General features: G+C 46.0%; 1 protein-coding gene across 1 annotated transcript in view; it reads left to right on the forward strand.

Moving 5' to 3' along the window:
* The window catches only part of DIS3L2 (DIS3 like 3'-5' exoribonuclease 2), a 320,107-nt gene that overhangs the window by 103,841 nt on the left and 193,801 nt on the right, over positions 1–22,465 (forward strand). Inside the window, exons 7-8 of the mRNA XM_066345627.1 lie at positions 19,650–19,723; positions 22,157–22,404. Of these exons, the coding sequence (XP_066201724.1) occupies positions 19,650–19,723; positions 22,157–22,404 (322 nt within the window). The remainder of the gene's footprint in view (positions 1–19,649; positions 19,724–22,156; positions 22,405–22,465) is intronic.

A 22,465-nucleotide genomic window follows, 5' to 3' on the forward strand; every position in this document is an offset into this window, starting at 1 on the left:
AGAGGAACATGCCAGGGGAAGTCTTTGCTTGATGAATAGGGTAATATTGAAGATACCAACGAAGTCTGTTGGGGGAAAAACTGGGTTGTGTGGCTCTGGATGGGGAGCGGGCACTGCCAGCTGTCCTGCTCTGGACGTAGAATGCCCATTATTAAGGACAGCTCTTATTTAGCATTTTACAGGACAAGTTGTCCCTGGTTCTCTGGTGGCAGTAAAAAGCCCTAAGACACGATTGAATTATCCATATTCCTCTCAGTGGAACCAGCCTCTCACCCCGCACCCCGTTTGCTTAGCCCCCTGAGTGGAAGCTCAGCTGCACAGTCAAGTCTCATCTCTGCTCCCAGTTAGCTGACCCCCACTGGCCCGGCCTGGCAGTTTGGACTCATTTTTTGAACCAGAAGCATCAATCAAGCACTGACTTGATGGGCTTGGCTTTGGCTCTGCTGCTCATTTTGACTCTTCTTATTTCCAAGCCCCTTTGATCCCAGCTTCTGCAGTTGAGACCGCTCCACTCTTGACTTGGTCGTACACCCAGGCCTCGTTAGCCCTGCTGCTCCAGGTACAAATGCTCCTTGGGCCTTCCACCCTGGTGCACTGGGCCAGGGTCCCAACCTGCCTGGCTAGCCCTGTGTGAATCTATACCAGGAAAGGGGATCCAACAGAACGTGGCAACCGCTTAGTAGGAAACAGGTCTGAACAAGACCTTTTGCCGGCCATTCTTGACTTTTAGTGCTTCATATTCCTTATTTGTAAGACAAACCAAAAACCTCCTTCATAATAGATACTTGCTTTTACTTCTTCATAGGTTCTTGCACATGTGAAATGAGATAACGGAAGGGAAAGTATCTTTTTAAAAAGAAAGCATAGTATTTTATTATGGGCAGTTTTCTTTTTTTTTGTATTTTTCTGAAGCTGGAAACGGGGAGAGACAGTCAGACAGACTCCCGCATGCGCCCGACCGGGATCCACCCGGCACGCCCACCAGGGGCTACGCTCTGCCCACCAGGGGCGATGCTCTGCCCACCAGGGGGTGATGCTCTGCCCCTCCGGGGCATTGCTCTGCCGCGACCAGAGCCACTCTAGCACCTGGGGCAGAGGCCAAGGAGCCATCCCCAGCGCCCGGGCCATCTTTGCTCCAATGGAGCCTCGCTGCGGGAGGGGAAGAGAGAGACAGAGAGGAAGGAGGGGGGGGGGGTGGAGAAGCAAATGGGCGCTTCTCCTATGTGCCCAGGCTGGGAATCGAACCCGGGTCCCCCACACACCAGGCCGACACTCTACCGCTGAGCCAACCGGCCAGGGCCTATTATGGGCAGTTTTCAAATCAGTTTTTGAAGCTTGTTGCCTCTTGAGGCAATGAGTGTTAAATGAATCTTCCTGTAGAGGTTCTCAGTCTGAATGATGGCAGTGATGAGCTCTCCCAGCTTTCCTGGGCTGCCCTCACCCACCAGGGTTCTCCTGCCCGCCTCTCCAGCTGGTGTTCTCGCACCTGCCAGTTCAGACCTTGGGGCCGGTCACACCAGACTTTGTATTGTGCCTAAGCATTCCCTTCCCACGTCTGCCTCAGTGTATCTGTTCCTCCTCCTCCCGGACCCGAGTGCTGCCTAATTCCTCATCTTCCCCTGGAAAATTCCTCCAGCCTTCAAATGTCAGCTGTCTTTTTACATGTGTATTAATTATCTATGGCTGTGTCACAAAGGTGGTGGCTGAAACAACACATTTATTTTTTTTATATTTTAAGTGAGAGGAGGGGAGATAGTGAAACTGGGATCCACCTGGTAACCCCTGCCTGGGGCCAATGCTCAAATCAGCTGAGCTATCCTCAGCACCTGAGGCTGATGCTTGAACCAGTTGAGCCACTGGCTGCGGGAGGGGAAAAGGGAGAGAAAGGGGAGAAAGAAGGGGGAGAGAAGCAGATGGTCGTTTTTCATGTGTGCCCTGACTGGGAATCGAACCCAGGATGTCTGTACTCTGGCCCAATGCTCTATCCAACTGGCCAGGGCTATTTATTTTAAATTAATTTTAATGGGGATAACATTGATCATTGAGTATATAGGTTTCAGGTAAAAATCTCTATAGCATTTGAACTGTTGATTGTATTGTGTGCCCATCACCCAACGTAAAACCATTTTCTGTCACCATGTATTTGTCCTTCTTTACTCTTTTTCCTCCTCCCCTTCTCCTCCTGGTAACCACTTTACTTTTCTCTATGTCCATAAGTCTCATTTTATATCTTACCTGTGTGTGAAATCATGTAGTTCTTAGCTTTTTCTGAATTTACTTATTTCACTTAATATATATAATGTTTTCAAGGTCCATCCGTGTTGTCCTAAATGGCAATATGTCATCATTTCTTATGGCTGAGTAGTTATTCCATTATATATATGTCCCACATTTTCTTTAACCAATCATCTATTAAGGGACACTTTAACAAAACATTTATTATCCTGAATTTTCTGTAGGTCAGTGTAACACAGAGATGGGCAATCTTTTGAGCTTGGTGTGTCAAAATTCGCCAAAAAACCAAGCATAACTCAGGTGGTGTGTCACTTTGAGAAGAAAACCCATAATTTCGCGATATTTATAGTTTAACAAAAATTATAATTGTAATATATAACTGTATTTAATAAACCAAAAACTAATTATTTAACTTACCTGCTTAGTGACTTCTTTGTTCATCTGTCAGTCGGTTTCTTTTGTTGGTCTTGATATTATTTAACTTGTGTGGGATGCCGTGAACTAAAATAAGTGAGGGTGAGGGGGAGTTCTTTAACCTGCCTATTAGTGACTTTTTTGTTGCTGAATTTCATTGGCTAAATCTTCAGTTGAAGGTTGGTATTTTGTACACTTCAAGCCCAAGCAAGTGCTACTAACTTCATCTGTCAGTCTGTTTCTTTTGTTGGTTTTGATATTATTTAACGCTGAGAATAAGGTCTCACAAAAGTACGTAGAGGGAACAATTGTGAGTAAAGCCATTGCTATATTTTTCAGGGTGCTAAAAGTGCCTGGTAATCGGTTCCAGGCACTCCAAATTTCCTGTTTGTAGTGGCACTCCTCTTGATTCTCCAAGCGGCACCTTTCCAGATTCTCAAGCTTTGACCTCAAGTCGACAAACACCTGAGCCCAGAGGCTGTCTTGAAATTCTGCAAGTTGCATCTTATGTAAATTAAGATGGCTGCCGCTATTTCTAATGGCAGGAAACGGCACCCATAGCACAGGCCCTCACCTCTCCCAGCCTCCCCCCACTTATCTCAGTAATGATAGTCAATTAGAAATCCACGACACCCCAGAACAGTAGATTGGATGACGGTTGCTGTGGTTATGTGGTCGCTAGTAATGGCGATCACAGGGCCCCCAGAGATGAGTCCCCCGCAGTATTCCACTGCTCCCTACTCCGCCAGCCAGAAGTGAGATCAAAGATCCCCTAACAGCCTAACCAGAAGTCCCAGAACTAGACGCTTTGTGCCGGAGTTCTGTTGTTTTGGCCTACAGACCTCCAGCACAGAGTGTCTACACTACAGCCAATGTTTTATCCTCGGCTAGTGCACCTGGCCGTGCAGGAGCCGAGGAGGAAACGTCCTTCTCGGCATGTGGCCCCATACTTCTCTGGTATGCGGCCACGTGGCCGCGTGTCATTGAAAATGGGTACGCATGTCAGTGTTGACACGCGTGTCATAGGTTCACCATCATGGTGTAACATAACAAGAAATACACTGCTCACAAAAATTAGAGGATCAGAGAACATGCAGATACTCCAGTACTTTCAGCCTTTTGTATAGTGCATTTTCACCAATGAGATAAAAGTTGGTTTTGCATCTCATTTGCATAATTGAATAACTGATTTGCCATTTGCTTTTTGATGTTCTTGTTCAATAAAAAGAAAATCAAATGCTTTTTTTTTTATCACTTCATATTCATTTTGAAAAACCCCCTAATTTTTGTGAGCAGATTTGGCCTCACTGCCTCTAGTTCCTGACACAAAGCTCCTAAAACCCTTGTAATTTCCTGAGTGATAGCAGTGCTGTGAACATCTTTTGTTCCAATATTTAGTCTTTGACCCTGTTCCTGACACCGAGCTCCTAAAACCCTTGTAATTTCCTGAATGAGAGGCACATCTATTGTTCTATGATGCAGCTCTTGGTGGACTCCTATATAGCTTCAGGATGGAGGCTGGTCATCTGAGAGACCAAGCCATGATGAGAAGCTTGAAATATTCATCCCCACCCTTCGTCCCCCAGGGATGGGAGAAGGGCTGGAGATTGAGTTAATAATTGACTTTACCTGCAGGATGAAGTTGATCATGCCTATGTGATTTCATAAAAATGTCCTAACTGCGGGCTTTGGAGAGCTTCTGGGGTGGTGAATTCACCATGTGCTGGGAGGGTGGTCCTCCTCGGCCCCACAGGGACGCGTGCTCCTGTGCTCAGGGTCCTCTCAGACCTCACTCACATATTTCTTCATCTCATTGTTCATCTGTCTCTTATGATATTCTTTGTACTAAGTCAGTAAATGTAAGTTATGTGTTGCCTTTAGTTCTGTGAGCTGTTACAGAATTATTGAACCCAGGGGGGAGGTCATGGGAACTTCAGCCCCAGTTTGTAGCCAGCTCAGAAGTCTGGGTAACCTAGAGACCCATGACTTGCATTTGGTGTCTGAAGCGAGAGGCAGTCTTGTGGGACCGAGCCCTTCACCTGTGGAGCTGTGCTAACGTTGGACACCCAGGTGGTGTCGGAAGAGAATGAGAGACTTACTTGGTGTGGAAAACCCACACGTTTGGTGCCTGCAGTGTTGTGAGTGGAGGATGGAAACGAGGTCCCCCTTTAGTCAGGAATCTGGGCGTGGCTCAGCACGGTCCTCTGCGTCAGGGTTTCTCATAGGGCTGCAGTCAAGATGCCACTCATCTATCTGAAAGCTGCTTTGGGAAGGATCTGCTTCTAAGCTTATGTAGTTGTGGGCTGTGGGGCTGTTGCTCTGTGTGTTATGTTCCTGTGGGCTGTTGGTCTGAGGACCCGAGTTCTTGCTGGCTGCTGGCCGGCGGCCACCCTCAGCTCCTGCCTGCCTGGGCCCCTCCATGGCAGCTGGCTGTGTCAGCTCCAGCAAGGGAGAGTCTACCATCGAGACCAAAGTTACAGTCTGTGTGACCCCATCGTGGAAGCGCCAGCCCACCACCTTTTCCATAGTCTGTTGATTAAAAGCAAGACTCGGGTCCTTTTCACACTTGAAGGGAGGGGACTATCCAGGGCTGTGAAGCCTGGGACATCTGGGGGTCATTTGAAGCCATCTTAGAGTCTGCTCAGCACAAGATGTTTTCTCTTTACAAGCCTTTCCTAACAGCTCAGCTAAATGTGCAATGTCTTTTCTGTGACTCTCCTTCGTAGTTGTTTATTTTTGCAGTTGATATTCTATGACTAATACTATCTAGTTGAATGTTTTATTTTTATTTTTCTCATGTAATTTTTGCTTATCTTTCATTGACTTGCAACTCCCAGAACAGACTCTTGTACTTGCAAATGTTCTACAAAAGGCATTTTTCCTTTCCTTTTTAGAAATTAAAGGACCAAGCCAGTCACTCTCCTGATTCACACCTGAATCCTTTTTCTCCGCAGCAGATCCATTATCAAACCTTCAGATTTGCCAATTTGACATTAAAAGCAATGACTCATCCACGTCTATATAACCTGGTTAGAGTGACTTACTTGCCTTAGTCTGATTTGCACTTAGAGCTAGACTTGTTACCTTATTGAGAAGAAGCAATTTTTCATCAAAGATGCTTCAGACATGCACTGTTTTTGAGCAGTGCATTGTTCTGTTTCCTAGGGCAGTGGTCCCCAACCTTTTTTGGACTGGTTTAATGTCAGAAAATATTTTCATGGGCTGGCCTTTAGGGTGGGATGGATAAATGTATTACGTGACCGAGACAAGTGTCAAGAGTGAGTCTTAGACGGATATAACAGAGGGAATCTAGTCACTTTTTAAAAATAAAACATTGTTCAAACTTAAATATAAATAAAACGGAAATAATGTAAGTTATTTATTCTTTCTCTGTGGACCGGTACCAAATGGCCCACGGACCGGTACCAGTCCGCGGCCCGGGGGTTGAGGACCACTGTCCTAGGGGGCCTGGTGGGTCTCAGAAGTGAAATCGTCTGTAAAAATCAGGTTCTTCTTTAAACGCTTTTTCTTTTTTGTCTTGTTATGATTACTTTGTGGTCCTGCTATTATTAGGTCACAGCAGATGAACTGATAAAGGGGACCGACTCTTGGAGAAGCAGTGTTTTCATTTTCTCTCTTTTACCGAAGCAATGGGCTGAATCTTTTTTTTAAATGTTTTTTTTTGTTGTTTGTTTTTTTAAATATGATTTTTTTTTTAATTTTATTTATTCATTTTAGAGAGGAGAGAGAAAGGGAGAGAGAGAGACAGGAGAGAGAGACAGAGAAGGTAGGGAGGAGCTGGAAGCATCAACTCCCATATGTGCCTTGACCAGGCAAGCCCAGGGTTTCGAACCGGCGACCTCAGCATTTCCAGGTCGATGCTTTATCCACTGTGCCACCACAGGTCAGGCTGGGCTGAATCTTGTTATCCCTGTTGGAGATGTTCAATAGGACAAAACATTGTGTATGCTTTAAGAATCTTAGAACATAGGAGAGATATAATACATGTTTGATATATGGGGAATTACAGACAAAAACACAGCAAAACCCATCTAGCCTGGTTTCCCAAGCTTTGAGGCCATTCCCTACTTAACTCTCTAAGATAGCTTCACATCTTTTTTCTTTTCTTTTTTTTCATTTTGAAGTTTTAGTGGATAGCTAGTCCTGATGAGGGAGGTAAAGAAACACCAGTCTGATTTTAGTAAACACTGTTTCTGGCGTTGAAACGATCACATCACAGATGTGATGCTTGGCCCCTTTAAGGAAAACTCATGGAAATCAACGTGCATTTGGAGGAATCATTCATCTGTTGGGAAAGATGCAGAATTAGTAAGTTAAAACCAGCTATAGACAGGAGCACATAAGTGTGTGTGCCAACATTTTGGGTCTTTTGGGAGCCATGAGGCTAAAAGCCAATTAAAGCTTTAGTAGAGAGAAATTTAAAAGTTGTTCCTCCTGGGCAAGAGAAGGATTTGGAGCAGAGAGGACTCCGAGAAAAGCAGGAGGGTGTTGATGATGTAATTAATACAGTTCACAGCTGGAAATGGGAATCAGCGCAAAACCCCATGTAAGAAGATGAACTTACGAGGGCCTGGAAGCCATGCCATCCAGGTCTCAGCTCCGGCTCAGGCCCCTCTAGGTGTCTGCGCAGTCAGCCTGACGAGGGAGGAGGGCGACCAAGTCCTGCCGCAGAGCGTGCCTCCTTTCTTAGTCCCCAACTGGTCAGTAAGTTAGAACAACGCAGGCAAATGGGATAGGAAAGGGATTGTTTCCCTCTTAATGTTTGAATATTAGTTTTTATTCATTCATTCATTCATCCTGTTAAGAGGAAATGTCTACACATTGTCTACTCAGACAATGTTATCATCTAATTGATACTTCCAGCCTCTACCCCAAGATGTAGAGCCATGTCTCCAGCTTGGTTAGGGGACATCATCATCCTCACATTTCATTGCCACCCCCAACTCAAAGTGTGCCCCAGAGCTGATCGACTTCTCCTAGTGTGTTATCGCTCAGGAAGATCTCTCCCAAATCATGTGCTCTTCTCCATTCTCTCTGCTGTCAGTGCTGTTCAGATCTGGAAGGTTGGGTGCCATCATGGGGAGAGGATGAGATGAGGTGCCAGCATTCATGAAAGTTGGGTTTGAATCCTGTCCTTGTCATTTCCTAGCTGGTAACCATGGGCAAGCATGTTGTTTGACTTTCGTGAACCTCACTTCCCTATCTCTAAAACTGGCATGGTAATATCTGCCTGCTTCTCTGGGTTATTGGAGAATATTAAGAGGGGTAGTGTATGTAAATCACCTCATTGTGCCTGGCATGTCCAGGGCTGCTGTTTCGGATGCCATTTGCATTTGATTCTCTCCTGGAACAGTGGAGCCCAATTCTGAGTGTGGTGTGTACCCTCCACCCACCCTAGCCGTTCTGACAGACGAGCTCGGCTTCTGCTTTTCAGAGACAGGGAAAGCTGCCTGCAGGTGCCCCCTTAGCCTTCAGCCGCCAGACTTACAAGTGGCTGTGCCTAGACTCGTCCCCTCCTCCATTTCCTTTGGTACAATGAAGGTGACATCTTTCTGTCCTCTGTCTGAGGTTAACCTTTCCCCGGGGTCTGGATCCCATCCCTTCCTGCCCAGGGACCTCTCCCTTTCCTAACTGTGTCCTCTTTGACCGCACCTTCTTTAATGGTTCCTCCCCATCAGTAATGACCCTTGTCCAAGCCTCCCTTATCTTAAAATAATAAAACAGTGAAAGCCTTGTCTCTCCCCCCCAGAGCTCCCGCCCTGTATTGTCCCGCCTTCCCAGGCACGCTTCCGGAGCCCGGTCCACCGCCTCATCTGCGCGGTCCGCCTCCACTCAGCGCCCCTGCACGGCAGTCTGACTTCACTCGTTTCTTTCTTTAACATTCGTGTCACGAGGGTCACCTGTTACTTCATCGCTAAGGCCGCGCCGCTGACCATGCTCTTCCTATTAAAACACTTGCTTTCCTTTGCTTCTCGGACCCACATTAGCCTGACTTTTTCCTACCCCTCTGACCAGGCTTCAGCCTCCTTGCAAACGTTTCTACTCATGCTTTCTTAAATGTTGGTGTTCCTCATTGTCTGGCCAAGGTGTGCTTCCTTTCTAATTCTGCACCATCTGAGGGGCCAGCTCGCTTACTCGTCTGCCTTCTGCGCACAGACGGTGCCTTCATGTCTGTCTCCAGCCCAGCTCTCTCTCTTAAGCACCTGGTCTGATATCCACTACCTCAGACTCAGTAAGTCCCAACTGAACTTACATCCGCTCCCAATTGTATGAAGATGCTCTTCCTTGGTGGCTGTTTGCTCATTTGTCTATAGCAGTGCCTTTAGAGTGAACCTGAATCAGAATGCCCTGGAGGGCCCGTTCCACTGGATTGCTGGGCCCTGCCCCTAGAGGCCTGAGTCAGTAGGTCTGGGTGCGGGACCTGCAGAACATGCATTTCTAAGAGTTCCCAGGTGATATTGGTGCTGCCAGTCAGGGAACACACTTTGAGAACTTCTGTTATAAAGAAGTGAATTTAGGTCTTGTGACTATAAAGCTCATGCTTTCAAATTGCTCTGTCATCTCTATGCATAGATACAGTGAAATTATATAGAGAGCTGTTTGTCACTTAACATCTAAAATTTAAAGCCCTTCAAAGTCTGTTTATAACTGAATTATATAATTTTCGGCAACCCTCCCATTCTCTCTCTTTTTTTTTAATTTAAATAAATTTTTATTAATGGGGTGACATTAATAAATCAGGGTACCTATATTCAAAGAAAACATGTCTAGGTTATCTTGTCATTCAGTTATGTTGCATGCCCATCACCCAAAGTCAGATTGTCCTCCGCCACCTTCTATCTAGTTTTCTTTGTGCCCCTCCCCCTCCCCCTAACCCTCTCCCGCCTTCCCTCCGGCATCCTCCCTCCCCCCATCCCTGGTAACCACCACACTCTTGTCCATGTCTCTTAGTCTCGTTTTTATGTTCCACCATTGTATGGAATCATGTAGTTCTTGTTTTTTTCTGATTTACTTATTTCACTCCGTATAATGTTATCAAGATCCCACCATTTTGTTGTAAATGATCCGAAGCCATCATTTCTTATGGCCGAGTAGTATTCCATAGTGTATATGTGCCATTCTCTTTGGAGCCCGTCCACCTGTTCCTATCTTTCCTCCAGATCTCATCACACAGTGGTGGGAAGAGCTTGGATTTGGAGTCATACTGGGTTATGACTCGTCCTCTAATAACCATCTCCTTAAGTTACTTTACCTCTTTGACCTGCTGATAACTCGTCTCTAAAAATCAGAATAGTAATACTTCCCTCATGGGGTCACTGAGAAAAATGTATGTGAGAATACCTGCTTCTTTTCTCTGTCCCTTGTGCTTCTGTCTTAACATGACATTGGGCATTGTCATAGCAACTTCCTAACTGTTTACCTTTGTGTCCCCTGCACAGATCACTATTGTCCCTCCCCTGACCTCACCGGTCACTACTCCCTAACCATGCTCGATACTGCCATCTGGAAAACACTTCTCAAATATAAATCCTAGGACTTTCTGTTAATAGTAATGGTGGGTTGTTATTCACACACACACCCTCCCACTTAAAAAGCCAAAAATATTTAGATAAAATAATAAAAAAAAAGCACTTAAAAAAAGCATGAAAGAGCTGACAAGCATTACCAGGTTCAAATCAGAAGGGAGAAGCCAGGCGACTTTGCAGATGTGGCCAGCACTTACAGGGAACACAATTAAAGCCCAGACTCCTCACATGAGGATGGGACCCCCAGTGGCTATGCACCGTCACGGTGAGGGTGGACCAGATACATATCAGCTCTTACATGGAATTGTAGCCCTCATTCAGCTGACTGAGTCACCCAAGGAATCTCAAATCTTGAACAGAAACAGCCTTTCATAAACATCATCAGATATTGGAATCACTGCCATCTATAAAAACAAACAAACTGTGTTTTTTTTTTTTAATTAATTAATTAATTTATTTTTTACAGAGACCGAGAGTGAGTCAGAGAGAAGGATAGACAGGGACAGACAGACAGGAATGGAGAGAGATGAGAAGCATCAATCATCAGTTTTTCATTGCGTGTTGCAACACCTCAGTTGTTCATTGATTGCTTTCTCATATGTGCCTTGACCGCTGGCCTTCAGCAGACCGAGTAACCCCTTGCTGGAGCCAGCAACCTTGAGTTCAAGCTGGTGGGCTTTTACTCAAACCAGATGAGCTCGTGCTCAAGCCGGCGACCTAGGGGTCTCGAACCTGGGTCCTCTGCATCCCAGTCCGTTGCTCTATCCACTGCGCCACCGCCTGGTCAGGCAAACAAACTGTTTTAAGAAATAAAAGATAAAGCTTGAAAATACCTACAAGAATAGGAAATGGTGAGGCTCTGGCCGGTTGGCTCAGTGGTAGAGCGTTGGCCTGGCATGCAGAAGTCCCGGGTTCGATTCCCGGCCAGGGCACACAGGAGAAGTGCCCATCTGCTTCTCCACCCCTCCCCCTCTCCTTCCTCTCTGTCTCTCTCTTCCCCTCCTGCAGCCAAGGCTCCAGTGGAGCAAAGATGGCCCGGGCGCTGGGGATGGCTCCTTGGCCTCTGCCCCAGGCGCTAGAGTGGCTCTGGTTGCAACAGAGCGACCCCCGGAGGGGCAGAGCGTCGCCCCCTGGTGGGCGTGCCGGGTGGATCCTGGTCGGGTGCATGCGGGAGTCTGTCTGACTGTCTCTCCCCGTTTCCGGCTTCAGAGAAATACAGAAAAAAAAAAAAAAATAGGAAATGGTGAAATGTGACAGAGCAAATCGGAAAAGGGATGAACTAAAACTTCTAGAAATATACAGTAATGAAATGAGAAACTGTGAATACAAAAAAGTATGTAATTGAGTTTAAAGAAAAAAACCCTCACTGGATGGATTTAACAGAAGATTGGATAAAGGTGAAGAGAAAACTAACAAACTGGAAAACACTAAGAAAAAATTATCCCAAGAGACAAAGAGATAAGAACTGAAGATGGAGAGAGAATAGAATGAGAAAGTCTGTATAATTAGTCATGGAAGGCGATGAGAAAGAAAATGAGCAAAGGTGAAATTTGAAGTTAATGGCTGAGATTATTTCATAGCAGTTGAAATACCAAACTACAGATTTTTTTTGAGAGATAGATAGATAGAGAGAGACAGACAGACAGACAGGAAGGGAGAGAGATGAGAAACATCAACTCATAGTTGCAGCACTTGAGTTGTTCCTTGATTGCTTTCTCATATGTGCCTTGACCGGGAGATGGGGCGCCAGCTGAGCTAGTGACCCCTGGCTCAAGCCAGTGACCCTGGGCTCAAGCTAGCGACCATAGGCTTCAAGCTAGCGACCTTGGGCTTCAAGCCAGCGCTCAAGCCTGCAACCCCGTGCTCAAGCCGGATGAGCCCACACACAAGCTAGCGACCTCAAGGTTTCGGACCTGGGTCCTCAGCATCCCAGGCCAATGCTCTATCCACTGTGCCACCACCTGGTCAGGTCCAAACTACGGATTTAAGAAAACTAGTAATTGCAAGGTAAATTAAAAAAACCCCTACCAAACATATATATTAAGATGAAACTTTAGAAAACCAAAGGCCAATAGAAAAATCTTAAAAGCAGCTAGAGAAAATGACAATCTTCAAAGGAGCAATAGACTGACCATTGACTTCTCATCAGATATAACTCTGAACATGTTGTTCTCAAAATTTTCAATGGCTTTCCATCCCTAAAATATAAAAGACATACTCTTCGGCATAGGAGGCCTTTCGTAGTCTGGTCCCTGCAGTTTATTTAGACACATAGGACCTTTCTCCTTCTCAGTTTACTCTTTTTATTATTATTATTATTATTATTTATTTATTATTATTATTTTTAATGAAAGGAACAGAGAGAGATACAGGAAAGGAGAGATATGAGAAGCATCCATTCTTCATTGCAACACCTTAGTTGTTCATTGATTGCTTTCTTATATGTGCCTTGACCAGGGGCTCAAGCTGAGCCAGTGACCCTTTTCTCAAGCCAGCGACCTTGGGCTCAAACCATTGACCATGGGATCATGTTGATGATCCCACACTTAAGCCGGTGACCTTGGGGTTTCGAACCTGGGACCTCAGCACCTTAGGTCGGCACTCTATACACGGCCCCACCGCCGGTCGGGCTCAGTTTACTATTGAAGATGTGCCTTTCCACATGCTCCCCTCCCTTTCTGGAGTGCTCTTCACGTCCATCCATGTAGCCAGCTCTTACTCAGCCCCCCACTCTCAACTCGGGTTCACCGGCAAACTGCCTGTCTCCCTTCTTACTGCCTTTGAGCACACTGCCTGCCAGCTGTCATCAACAACATTTATTTTCAATGTTTGTTGTTCTCTTTGTCTCATTTCCAGCACATGAACTCTCGGGGAACAGGGACAGGGTTGTCTGTAGTGCCTGACACTCCACAGACACACAGGACCCCTACTGGGCTAACTCCAGTGTTTCAGGGGGTTCAGCACCACTTACCCAGTATCCTGATGGAGGTTTCCATGGCTCTTCCCATGATGCTCTGATTCTTTCTTATATGGAGAGCAGGTCACCGTGGTCAACACCAAGATCTCTGCGTACCGTCATCGACTGACTCTGTCTGTCCCTTACTCCCATTTCCTTGCTGAAACTGTAATGACAGTACCCGCCTGACCCATTGTGTGGAGCTGTGGCGTGGCCCAGATGAGGTAATGTATGTGATCACAGTATGGGAACTCTGGCACTGTACGATTTCATTAGCTTTATTTCAGAGTAAGAGACTGATTTGGGCTAAGGATTTTGTGACGAAGGGAACTCATTGGTCCCTCGAGCCTGGCCCTGGCAAGGGCTAGAGGTGCGGTCCTAGACTGACCATCAACACTCACTATGCCTGGCAGACGTGCATCATAGCAAATGACTGTGACATGAATGTCACCTGCCCCTGTGAGGACGCAGTGTTGCCACTTCTACATTTCACTGAGGAAAGGGGCCCTAGGTTTCCCTGGTTGATTGATTTTGAGAGGCCTGAAGGGAAATGCTTTCACTTACATAAAACAATTGCAGTTTTCATTAGAAAATTTAAATTTCCACACCTTCACCCAGATATGGAAAAAGCTTAGGTTTGTCAGAGTTTGCCACTCCTATTGCGTGGACTGAAGCCGTTCTGCCCAGCTTGTTGCTCTTCTCTTCTTACAGCCTCACGGACCACGCAGCATCAGTCCGGTCATCTGAAGGCCTCCTGGGTGTTCGTAAAGTGTTAAGAATCATCGGACCGGTCAGGATACTGGTGATTTATGAGAAGGCCAAATCAGAATCACTTTTGTTACCAAAACAGATATTGGGTTTGCACTTGCTATATGTAAGTGGCAACACCAGTGCCAGCAAACCATAACATTTTATTTATTTATTTATTTTTGTATTTTTCTGAAGCTGGAAACGGGGAGAGACAGTCAGACTCCCGCATGCGCCCGACCGGGATCCAACCGGCACGCCCACCAGGGGCGACGCTCTGCCCCTCTGGGGTGTGGCTCTGTTGCGACCAGAGCCACTCTAGCGCCTGGGGCAGAGGCCATGGAGCCATCCCCAGCGCCCGGGCTATCTTTGCTCCAATGGAGCCTCGGCTGCGGGAGGGGAAGAGAGAGACAGAGAGGAAGGAGAGGGGGTGGGGTGGAGAAGCAGATGGGCGCCTCTCCTGTGTGCCCTGGCTGGGAATCGAACCCGGGACCTCTGCACGCCAGGCCGACGCTCTACCACTGAGCCAACTGGCCAGGGCACATTTTATTTTTTAAATGTTTAAAATAGAAGTTTCAGATAATCTGTAGAAAGAGATGAGGATTTCACTGGATTTTTCTTCCTAAGGTATTTCTTGGGGGAATATAAGGAACAGTTGCTTATATTAGTCATTTATCTGTTTTGTTTTGTTTTTAGAAAATTCTCTTGTTTAGATGAAGAATATTAGTAGTCAGTAGTTTCTAGAATTTTTTTTACCTAGAAGGACCACTGAGTGCCTGGGCCAGCTCTTCCTTTCGAACGGCAGAACTGCCAGCAGCTCCGCCCTGTTCTGGTCGTTTTGTCGCGGAGTTTCATTGCTCTGTCGAGGTAGGCTTCCTGGTACTCACTCAAACGCGCCTTTAACTTAACCCTTTTTTTTTTTTTTTTGGTATACTAAATCATTCATAGTGATGGAGGCACATTGAGCATCCTTCTCAGAAATCTGTCAGATCTTGCCTCTCTTCGTTCTCCCTGCCATGATCTTGATTCACATTCGGACAGCGTCTTGGCTAGAGTGCCACCCAGCTTTCTGAGATCTCTGCTACTATTGTCTCTCTCCTCCAGAGCACTACAAAATTCATAGCCTTCAAATGTATGTGTCCCTTGTATTTATAGGATAGGTAGTGTCTAAACTTGTCAGTTTCATCGTCTGGACCTGTATGTTGAAAAGTATGCTTGCTGAGAGTGGCATTAAATCCTAAAATATCAATGGGCTTAGACAAGAACGAAGTTTATTTATATCTCACATAGAAGAAGACCAGAGGTAGGCAGGCCAGAGCTTGTCGGTTAGCTCCACAGTCCTCACCTCACTCTCCTGTGCTGGCTGGTGCAGTAGGAAGCACCCTGCCCTCTGGCCTTCAGGATCAGGATGAGTGCCCAGGGTCCAGCTGTCACATCCACGTTCTCGCCAGCAAGAAGGAAGAAAAGGGGAACACCTGTCCTTTAAGGACACTTCATAGAAGTCACTTACAACACTTTAAACTGCATCTTACTGCCCGACCTGTGGGCCTGTGGGGGCGCAGTGGATAAAGTGTCAACCTGGAATGCTGAGGTTGCTGGCTCGAAACCTCAGGCTTGCCTGGTCAAGACACATGTAAGAAGCAACTACAATGAGTTGATGCTTCCTGTTCCCCCCCCTTCTCTTTCTCTTCAAAATCAATAAATAGGCCCTGGCCGATTGGCTCAGTGGTAGAGCGTCAGCCTGGCGTGCAGGAGTCCCGGGTTCAATTCCTGGCCAGGGCACACAGGAGAAGCGCCCATCTGCTTCTCTACCCCTCCCTCTCTCCTTCCTCTCTGTCTCTCTCTTCCCCTCCCACAGCCAAGGCTCCATTGGAGCAAAGTTGGCCCGGGCGCTGAGGATGGCTCTGTGGCCTCTGCCTCAGGCGCTAGAGTGGCTCTGGTTGCAACAGAGCGACACCCAGATGGGCAGAGCATCGCCCCCTGGTGGACATGCCAGGTGGATCCCAGTTGGTCGCATGCGGGAGTCTGTCTGACTGCCTCCCTGTTTCCAACTTCAGAAAAATACAAAAAAAAAAAAATCAATAAATAAAATCTTAGGAAAAATAAATAACTGCAAGAAAGGCAGAGGAATGTAGTCTTTAACTCGTGTACCCAGCTAAAAATTGGAGTTCTTACAACTAGGAAAGAAGAGACTAGATAATTGGGCAGTAACTAGAGTTGCTGCCGCAGGGCTCCACCCACCTCTCTGTCAGCCTTTTCCCTCTCCCTGCCCCAGGCCCTGTGTGCCCAGCACTGTGTCCTCCACCTGTTAGTAGCAACATAAATCTCTTCTCCTTTACCACGTCAAGCCCTTTCACAGCTCTGGGCCTTTGCATGAGTTCTGGCCTGTACCTGAAATGCCCTTCAACTTCTTATCTCTCTTCAGACCATCTATACATTCTTCATGCCCCAAGTCACTTCCCCAGCGAGCTCTCTTCCTCCTTAACTGTGGCTGCACATTACTTTCCATTGAGCACATAGCAGAGGAAGAGCTTAATGAATTTAGTAATTCAACAGACTTGGGTTAGACCCTCCAGCTTGGTCTGGAAAGAATAAACATGGAAGTTCTCAGCATAAAAATTATATTTAAAGCCGCAGCCGCCTGACCCGGCGGTGGCACAGTGGATAGAATGTTGGACTGGGATGCGGAGGACCCAGGTTCGAGACCCCGAGGTCGCCAGCTTGAGCATGGGCTCATCTGGCTTGAGCGAAGCTCACCAGCTTGGACCCAAGGTCGCTGGCTCGAGCAAGGGGTTATTCAGTCTGCTGTAGCCCCCCAGTCAAGGCACATATGAGAAAGCAATCAATGAACAAGTAAGGTGTTGCAACGAAAAACTAATGATTGATGCTTCTCATCTCTCTCCCTTCCTGTCTGTCTGTATCCCTCTCTCTGACTCTCTTTCTCTGTCTCTGTAAAAGAAAAAAAAAGCCGCAGCCCAGATCTCTCATTTTGAGTTCCACAACTTCATGTTGAACTGCCTCCCAACATTATCACTTGAAGGTTTCACAGGTGGCCTCTCAAATATTGAGAACCACCTCTGAAATAGAAATCTTGATCTTCACTTTATTCTCTAGTTCCTGTGCCAGTAATGGTGCCTCCTCATCAGCGTTGTTGCGTATGCGGGAAAGCTGGACGTAATCCTACACTCTCTTATCTAATCACCACCAAAGTCTGTTCCATCAACTCCGAAAATAGGTCACAGATGGATCCTTTCAGTTCCATCTCCAGTGCTTGCGTCTAAGCACGACATTCCATGTCTGGACTCCTGTTGGTCTAAGCCTGCTCTGATCTCACGTTGGACAGTGCCATTTTCTTGCACAAAATTCTTAGTGAGCCTCTCATTGTGTTTAGGTTTGAATTCAAGACTCTTACATCCTGGAAGACCCCCCCCCCCATTTGATTCCCGTCCATCTATCCTTCTTATCTCTTGTCACGCACATTCCTGCTCACTGTGCTCCAGCCACGTGCTTCTTTCTCTTCCTTGATTGTGCTGAGAACTTCCCACCTCTGCCTCTTCTCTGCTGACATTCCCCACCCACTTGTCCCCATCTTCACTCCTACACACATCTTCATTGTCTCAGCTTAAAGGTCACTGCCACACAGAGCCTTTCCCTGACCTCTTAATGTAAGTCATATGTCCTCTCCTCTTCTTCATAAGGGGCTATTCTTTCCTTCCTACCATTCATCTCAACCAATAACTTTATGTTTAAATTAAGTTATATGTTCTCTAAGGGCTGGAACCATATTTCTTTTATTCATTATTGAATTCTCAATACCCAGTGCTTAATAAATACACATGGAATAAATGAATAAATAAGTGATCTTGTGATTAAACAATGCAGTAGATTCGCTCATTAAATTGGCATAAAATAGCTTTGTTGTTCAGTGTGGTGAGATGTAGTTATGGGAAACTTATTGAGGTGATTCACCTTTCTAACCTGGCATGTGTGTCTTCGTATTTATTGAATACATCTATGATGCTCACCCAGGGGGCTGTAAACTTAGTTTACTTTATTAGTTCAACTCCAAAATGCACCTTTGTCTGAACAGAGCCTTATTCTGAAAAGGTCATGTTCAAGTATGATATCTGAAGATCATGGTTGGGCCCACTGCCATGTCTTGCCTTCTGTCTTTGGATTCAGCCTGGCATAACCTTTGGAACTGAAGACTTGCTTGTTGTTGGGGCGAACTGTAAAGCAGCAGTCACAAAATGGAGCCAGCAGTGACCATCACAGAAAACTGTGTGCCCAGGACTTGGGGTGCCTTGGGAAAACCCTCACTGCCCTGTATTGACTGCTAGCTCCTGAGACAGGAGCTCAGGTATTAGATACAGAGGTAGAGTGTACTTGTTCATGGTAATTCCAGCTTCCCTGTCTTCCCTCAGTTGTCTTGTTCTGCAGAACACATCGGCAAGCTATGTTATGGAACAGATCAATAACCTGTGTGGTTTTTTCCCCCTGAAAGTATAAGAGATGTCTGGAAGCATCTCTTATAAGATGTCTTGGAAACCTGAACTAGGGTCTAAAGTAAAAGATGAACTTTGGTGATGTCCCTCTTCTACCGATGGACAGGGTGATCAACAATGGGAAAGTTTTTGTTTGTTTTTCCTTTTCGTAAAACGATGACAATTTTGCTTTCAGTGGGCACCCTGGTAGGTATGTTTCAGCATAGATGGAAAAGCAAACTGTTGATCATTCCTGAGCCCCAGTAGGTCAGATTATGTCAGTGTTTCCAGAGTGTGCCCACAATGGTAAAAGTTGGCTTTAAGCTGAGACTTGGCTAAGAGGCAGCCAGTCCTGAAAAGGATTTATTTATTTATCTTGGCCTTGATAATCTCTAAATGATAAGTACAGGTCTCTCTGAGCTCTCTGGAGAGGGTCCCACCTGAACTGGTTGTGACCCTAAGAATCCAGAAACTCCAGTATAGTTTACTAAGAATATTTTGTAGTGTGGGGGGAAATCCAATGTAACACATGAAAATACAAAACATTATGTATGATTTGCTGCTTTTGTTCACAAGTGCTTTTAATACTTCTGGTACAGAGCCAAACTCTCTTTACTAGGGAGATGTGGTTTCTGTTTCTTGGGTGAATGTGCCTTTTATAAGGTTTTTTAAAAAATAAATTAAACATTAAAAGACTTTAAGTACTTTGCTCTTTATGTAATGTCACTAGGAAAGCCAGGAAAATCAGGGTTGGCATTTTTATTTATTTATTTAATAAATACAATCTATTTTCCACCATTTTGTTTGTTATGGCTGATACCAAAGTACTTTTAAAAGTTAACATTTATTTTGATTTGGTTTTATTTCAGCAGAGTGCATAATAAATTAACCTATCTTCATTGCGGGCAGGGGCAGTATTTGACATCTAGTTTTTTGTTTTTTGGCATGTTGACATGTAGGCGACTGAGTTTAATTCACCATAGTTTGATGCTCTGCACATGTATGATGCCTAGCATATGAACAATGCGAAATAGGCACATTGCGACCTGCTGAGTGTTATCATTAATACAAGTTGGTGATGTGATTGACTTTAGCCACATCACCTAACCACAGGGCCTGGGCTCCCATTTCTATAAAACGAGTAGTTTGGGGTAAATAGTATTCAGGAAAAGTCCCATGAATCTATATGCCTGATAGATTATGCCTAATAGATATGCATCTGACTGATTCCTCCTCTTCTCTCTTTTCTGTCTGTTTTTAATTCAGGAAGAGACGAGCGCACCTCCGTGGCACAGGGCACCAGTGCTTTACATGAGAAATCACTGCAGAGATCAGCAAAGGTCATTGCTTACAGATTTTCTTCATATGCTCAAATGACTGCCACCTGAGCCATCTGTCCAGGGTCTCTCCTGCGACACTTGGGACTGTAGTTGGTCAGTTTATCAGAACAGTCAGTGGCAGCAGGGTATTGTAAAAAGTGAATCTTTTTTAATAACTTCAAACATATATCAATACATGTATTTTCGTTTGCCCGTCTTTGGATGAAGGCCATGGCCTTTTCTTCATATGTGGGTATGTTTATTGAACTTGTGCATTGGTTTGTTTTTTTTTCTGCTTAAACCACACTTGTAATGTGGCATCTATGATTTCCAGTTTGGGTTATTTAAAATGAAGCGAGAATTTAGGCACTGGTGTAGCAATGAATGTTAATATTGACTCCATCTAGATTTTTATAGTTTTTTGCTTTATTGTTTTTCCTCGTTGTCATGCCCATATCTAATTCAAAAGTAAGCTTTCAAGCCGTCTTTTTTAGTTTTTTCCAAAGTATTTAATGTTATCATAAAAACAATTGATTTTGCTTCCTGTTTTATTGTTTTGCATTATTCAGTTTTATTTTGTAATTACATGTGCTCCTGGCATAGTCAGCTACGAGGTCAGACACGGCTGGCCTCAGCTGAGCCGCAGCCGGGAGGAAGTGGTGCCCAGGCACACTGTGAGGGCGCACGGCGCACGGCGCAGGGCTCCCCTGCCTGCCGCAGTGGCAGTGTGTCCATCCGGGAAAACAGTTCGGCCACGCAGTCCAGCGAGTCAGTTAGGAGAGAGTCCCCTGCATAGTGACTTGAGGAATCTCTAAGTTATATTGCATACATGTTACCCGTAATGGCCTATCCAGTTATCCAGATCTTTATTTTAATAAGCATTTTGAATACGAACCGTGTGCCAGCCGGCGTGCTAGGTGTGGAAGCCTCTAATGAATGGGAAGCCTGGGGTAGGTCTGACTCACACACTTGTGTTTTGTTTGACCTGAGCAGCATTGAAAAATCTTGACTTGGTAGCTTACATTTAAAAAAAAAATTGGAGCGTTCACATAAAAAAAAAAAATCAGATTTTTGGCTTCTCCTGACAAAACAAAACATCCGGCAACACTGGGCACATTCTGGAATGACTTTGGTCAGAACTGAGTAGAGGCAATCCTTTGGAGATGGGACCTGTGTTCTGTAATTTGCTACTGCCCTCCAATGGTGCCCTCGCCCTGGCTGGTTTTTTTTTATAGTTTCTTAATGAATTGAAATGATAATTACAAGGCCAAACAGCACTTGTATGCGAAACCTACACTGTGTCACAAGTAAGGTCAAACTGCTTTATACACGTCTCATACTGTCCAACAGTAACACAAGAAGCAAGGGCTCCTGGTTCAGACAGATGCCGTAGACTTGTCTCTCCTTGCTCTTCCCTACTAAGTCCAACTCTAAACCCTGGAAAACACCCCGGCCAGTTGGCTCAGTGGTAGAGCATTGGCCAGGCGTGTGGAAATCCTGGGTTCAATTCCCTGCCAGGGCACACAGGAGAAGCGCACATCTGCTTCTCCACCTTTCCCCTTCTCCTTTCTCTATCTCTCTCTTCCCCTCTTGCAGCCCCAGGTGCTGAGGACGGCTCCATGGCCTCTGCCTCAGGTGCTAGAATGGCTCCCACCGCAAGGGAGCAACGCCCCAGATGGGCAGAGCATCGCCCCCTGGTGGGCATGCCCGGTGGATCCCAGTCAAGTGCATGCGGGAGTCTGTCTCTCTGCCTCCCCCCCTTCTCACTTCAGAAAAATCCAAAACAAAGAAACAAACAAAAAAAACAAAACAGAAAACCCTGGAAAACAAGAGAACTGAAGGAGAGTTCTGGAAGGGGAAAAGGAGAGGGCAGCCTAGGGACTCCAGCACTAGAGGAGCAACAGAGCAGCAGGGCTTTCACAGCCCCCCCCCCCCCCCCCACAGACCAACAGAAATATCGGTGACTTAGTCACTCAGCTCCACCGAGAGGCACTTCATGTGCACCTAGAGCAGGGGTCCCCAAACTTTTTACACAGGGGGCCAGTTCACTGTCCCTCAGACCGTTGGAGGGCCGGACTATAAAAAAAACTATGAACAAATCCCTATGCACACTGCACATATCTTATTTTAAAGTAAAAAAACAAAACGGGAACAAATACAATATTTAAAATAAAGAACAAGTAAATTTAAATCAACAAACTGACCAGTATTTCAATGGGAACTATGCTTCTCTCACTGACCACCAATGAAAGAGATACCCTTCCAGAAGTGCGGTGGGGGCCGGATAAATGGCCTCAGGGGGCCGCATGTGGCCCGCGGGCCGTACTTTGGGGACCCCTGACCTAGAGAAACTGCTGGACCCAGCTCATTGACCAGGCAGTTTCCCGCTGGCCCCCCACAGCTGTTACCGGTCCTGTAGCCCAACAGCATTGAGCATATCTTTGGTGTTCGCAGGTGGTTTACATTGTGGAGAAAAAGCACTCCCGAGCAGCGACTGGCTTCCTCAAACTCCTGGCCGACAAGAACAGTGAGCTGTTTAGGAAATACGCCCTGTTTTCTCCCTCGGACCACCGGGTGCCTAGGATATACGTGCCTCTCAAGGACTGTCCCCAAGACTTCGTGACCCGGCCTAAAGATTATGCCAACACACTGTTCATCTGCCGCATCGTGGACTGGAAGGAGGACAGCAATTTTGCCCTGGGGTAGGTGAGCTCTGGCAGGGAAACCCAGCGCCATACCGGACATGCTTTAGGGGGCCTTTAG

The sequence above is a fragment of the Saccopteryx leptura genome, chromosome 7 (genome assembly GCF_036850995.1).
Source record: "Saccopteryx leptura isolate mSacLep1 chromosome 7, mSacLep1_pri_phased_curated, whole genome shotgun sequence".
NCBI classification, from domain to species: domain Eukaryota; kingdom Metazoa; phylum Chordata; class Mammalia; order Chiroptera; family Emballonuridae; genus Saccopteryx; species Saccopteryx leptura.